This window comes from Pleurodeles waltl, chromosome 1_1 (assembly GCF_031143425.1).
Source record: "Pleurodeles waltl isolate 20211129_DDA chromosome 1_1, aPleWal1.hap1.20221129, whole genome shotgun sequence".
Lineage (NCBI taxonomy): Eukaryota > Metazoa > Chordata > Amphibia > Caudata > Salamandridae > Pleurodeles > Pleurodeles waltl.
In genome coordinates, this window is record NC_090436.1 from 899,900,769 (window position 1) to 899,903,950 (window position 3,182).

General features: G+C 45.8%; 1 protein-coding gene across 1 annotated transcript; it reads right to left on the reverse strand.

Annotated features, from left to right (window-relative positions):
* Positions 1–1,118: 1,118 nt before the first annotated feature.
* Positions 1,119–2,003, reverse strand: LOC138303632 (C2 calcium-dependent domain-containing protein 4C-like). Its single transcript, XM_069242969.1, has one exon. It carries the CDS (start codon positions 2,001–2,003, stop codon positions 1,119–1,121), a length of 885 nt encoding a protein of 294 aa, XP_069099070.1.
* Between the last annotated feature and the right edge of the window lie 1,179 nt (positions 2,004–3,182).

A 3,182-nucleotide genomic window follows, 5' to 3' on the forward strand; every position in this document is an offset into this window, starting at 1 on the left:
CGACTAGTCTCCCCTTTCGATCCTATGGGGGCCGCGCCTGGTTCCAAGGTTTGTATAGGGTGTTTTCCTTTCCCTCATAAAATTCTGCCAAAGTAGCTGTGTCTGGTTAGACTATGCCAAGTCTCTTGCGGCCCTCATGTTGTTTCTACTTCCCATCACCTTTGATCAGCGCTATGTGTGGGCCTCTTCTTCCTCCCTTGCGTCTCCCATCACCATCCGTGGGTCATCTATCTGCAGGGGGGTGACAAACAGGCCCTGAGGTGAATCATGAAAGATCAGGCATAAGGCGTTAGGAAGTTCAGGGTTGATTTTTTAGAAAATTGTTTTAATTGGCAGGTTTTAGGGTTTAGTTATAGGATGAGTATTGAACACCTGGCTCTTAAGATTGCCACCCGTGCCAGCTGCGCGTCGTCGGGAGCAACCGAGCCCCACAGGTCCGGCTCTCCACTCACCGGACTCCCCGCTCGTCCGCAGGCTGCACCGGAGGGCGCACAGGCCTCACTGGCTCCGGCACGAGGCTCCCATAGTCACCAGGCCCTTAGCTGCTCTGGGGAGGGAAAGGGGGCCCGGGCCCAACAAGCGTTTCCGCTCCAACCCTCCACTCACTGGGCCATCCGCTCAGTCGCGGGGTTTCATCTCCGTTGCGCACTAGGGCGTCTTCCTCTCTCAGCGCCGCTCCAGTCCGCTCTGTCGTACACCGGTCCCGGCCTCATCCAGTGAGCATCCCCACGAGCCCCGGCGGTCTTCAGGCCCCAGCGCGGCAGCCCTCTCTCGGGCCCTCGATCACATCTTACCTCCTCCCCAGCGATCCTCTCATCCACCTGGCCGCTTATTCTCCGCGTCGTGCAGAGGGTGCTGCTGTAGCCCCCCCCTGTCCGTCAGTTTCAGAAACACGGTTTCTCGGTGGGGAGCCCAAAGGCGGGGGGAGACTCCTGGTCCCTGACATCAAGTTTTGGAGGGTTATGGCAGGCAATTAGGATCTTAGTTGTTGGAGGCCGTCTCGGAGCTCTTCGAGACACGTCCGCTTACGGCGCCATCTTGGTTCCCCCCCTCTTCTTGATAGTCTTAATCTATTCTAATATTATATAACAAAACCAAAAAAGTTTACATCAGTACATTTAGAACGGCAAGAGCTCTGAAAGATGCAATGATTTTGCACCAAGAACAGTATCAAACTTCATGCTGGTTCCCTTGTTTATAACCTTCATTTTGAGAGCTAATGTCTTAAGATCTCTTTTTTGTATGCCATCAAAAAAGAAATCTTCATTAAAAATTGGGTTTTTGCTGTTTTTAATAATGGCGCTTTGCTGTCTCTGAACCTTTCCCGGGATTAGACACACTATTACATTGCAGTTGACATTCTTTGCCTTGAAGGACTTCTCATAAATTTCCTCTGTAGTAATCACTCGAACTCTGAGGGTTGCCCAGTCCAAGCTGTACTCAGCAGATAGTCTGATGATGCCTCTCTTGTCCAGCTTGACCACATGTTCCCTTTGAAGCCTCTCTTGACAGCGAAGATAGTCAAAGGGTGATGCTCTGAGTGGAAGTAGGTTGGGGCATGAACTACAGGACTTGATTGTTGAGCATCGGCCGCCATCTTCAGAAGTCAACTGATTGGTTGAAAGACTGTTCTTTTCCAATGATGACTTGGATTTTCTTGTGGAGACTCGATAAGAGGAGCTATCTTTGCTAAAGTATCTAAATAAGGAAAATCCAGAACGAGTCCGTAACAACTGAGGAGAACTGGAAGAAGACTCTTCAGACTGATTACCGCATGCAGCCAGTGCTTCGTCTTTCGCGGGTCTACATCTGCTATTATTTATTTCTGGTTGCACCTTGAGGCTTGTTTGCAAAGAATGCAAACATGATGAATTTGGGCACCTTTTGTTTAATATTTCTTGACTAACTTGCACAACATTTACGATATCCATGTGAAATAAAGACTCTTTTCTTCTGGTGTGTGCACTTTCCTTGAGATGTACAGCCCCATAGTAGGTGGGCATGTCACACAAAGAAAGCAGTGACAGACATGATTGATCATTGTTTTCTTCCATTGTTCCTAAATTTGAATTGGCTTGTGGATCGACATTTTCTTCACAGTGAATCTGGATGATGTGAGATTTTGTCAACTTTGCAAAATTTTTAATTGGGTACTTCTTATAAATGCATTGTGTTTCAAATCTAGTATTAAGAGAAGGTAGTATCTTTTGTTCTAAAGCAGATGACTTGTGCGTGCAATTCTGCTGATTTTTACTGTCTTTCAAAACTCTTGTTGGGCAAAGAGAAGGTGGAATGAAGAAATCGGGAATCATTTCTGGTGTCAAGACGTTGCTGGGTATTCTCAAAAACTTCTCCTTCAAATTTCTGTTTTCAGTGTCTGAAAATGGTAGCTCTTCTCCTGATTCAGTTGTTTCAACTTTCTGCCGTATTTTGTCAATTAGCCACATGCTGCCTTTCTTTAATTGTCTGAAAAGAGGAGGATAAAACACACATTGAAATTTATCTGCTTGATACACAACACTAAGTACACAACATTTTTAACATTGATTTAATCACAGCAATGAGAAAATTAGAAAAGTGATTGTGAAAATGAAAAGCAGATCTAAAGCTTACCACCCTAAACACTGTACACACATAATGAAGCATGATTTCATACAAGTAAAGGTGCTTTCACTCAATGTTTAAAAGAAAAGCACTTTTCAAAGAATTTGTATTTGTTTTATAAACACATTTTTATTGTTTTCCAAAAATTATAGTTTGAGACATTTGGTACAGACAGAACAAGGCAATTCAGTTTTATGCATTAGTGTCACTCGTATGTGTAACTTCTCGGGGAGTGTATGTGTTGCTTTGACCCAGCACAGTGGAGAAGAGATTGTTTCAGTCCAGCCTAAGACAACGTCCCCAGCCATGGACCCCATATCTTTTCCTATTTCCGGGGACATCCTCTCGATTCATATACTCGCCTCTCTTGATTTGCACACCAGTCCACTCCTTTCCTCCATTTTTGTAGGGACAGGCCAGAAGGTGAGGTCCAAGCCGCGGCAACATCTCGTTTTGCCACTAGCAGGGCCATTCCAATGAAAGCGTGGTTGGTCCGTGATCTCACTACCCCTTCCATGATCCCCCAGTAGCACCATACTGGCAAAGAGCTGCAACCCCGTCCCCAATGTCTTGTTTAA

Coding starts and splice junctions, on each gene's coding strand:
- LOC138303632 (XM_069242969.1), bottom strand. CDS start 2,003: ATGCCCACCTACTATGGGGCTGTACATCTCAAGGAAAGTGCACACACC.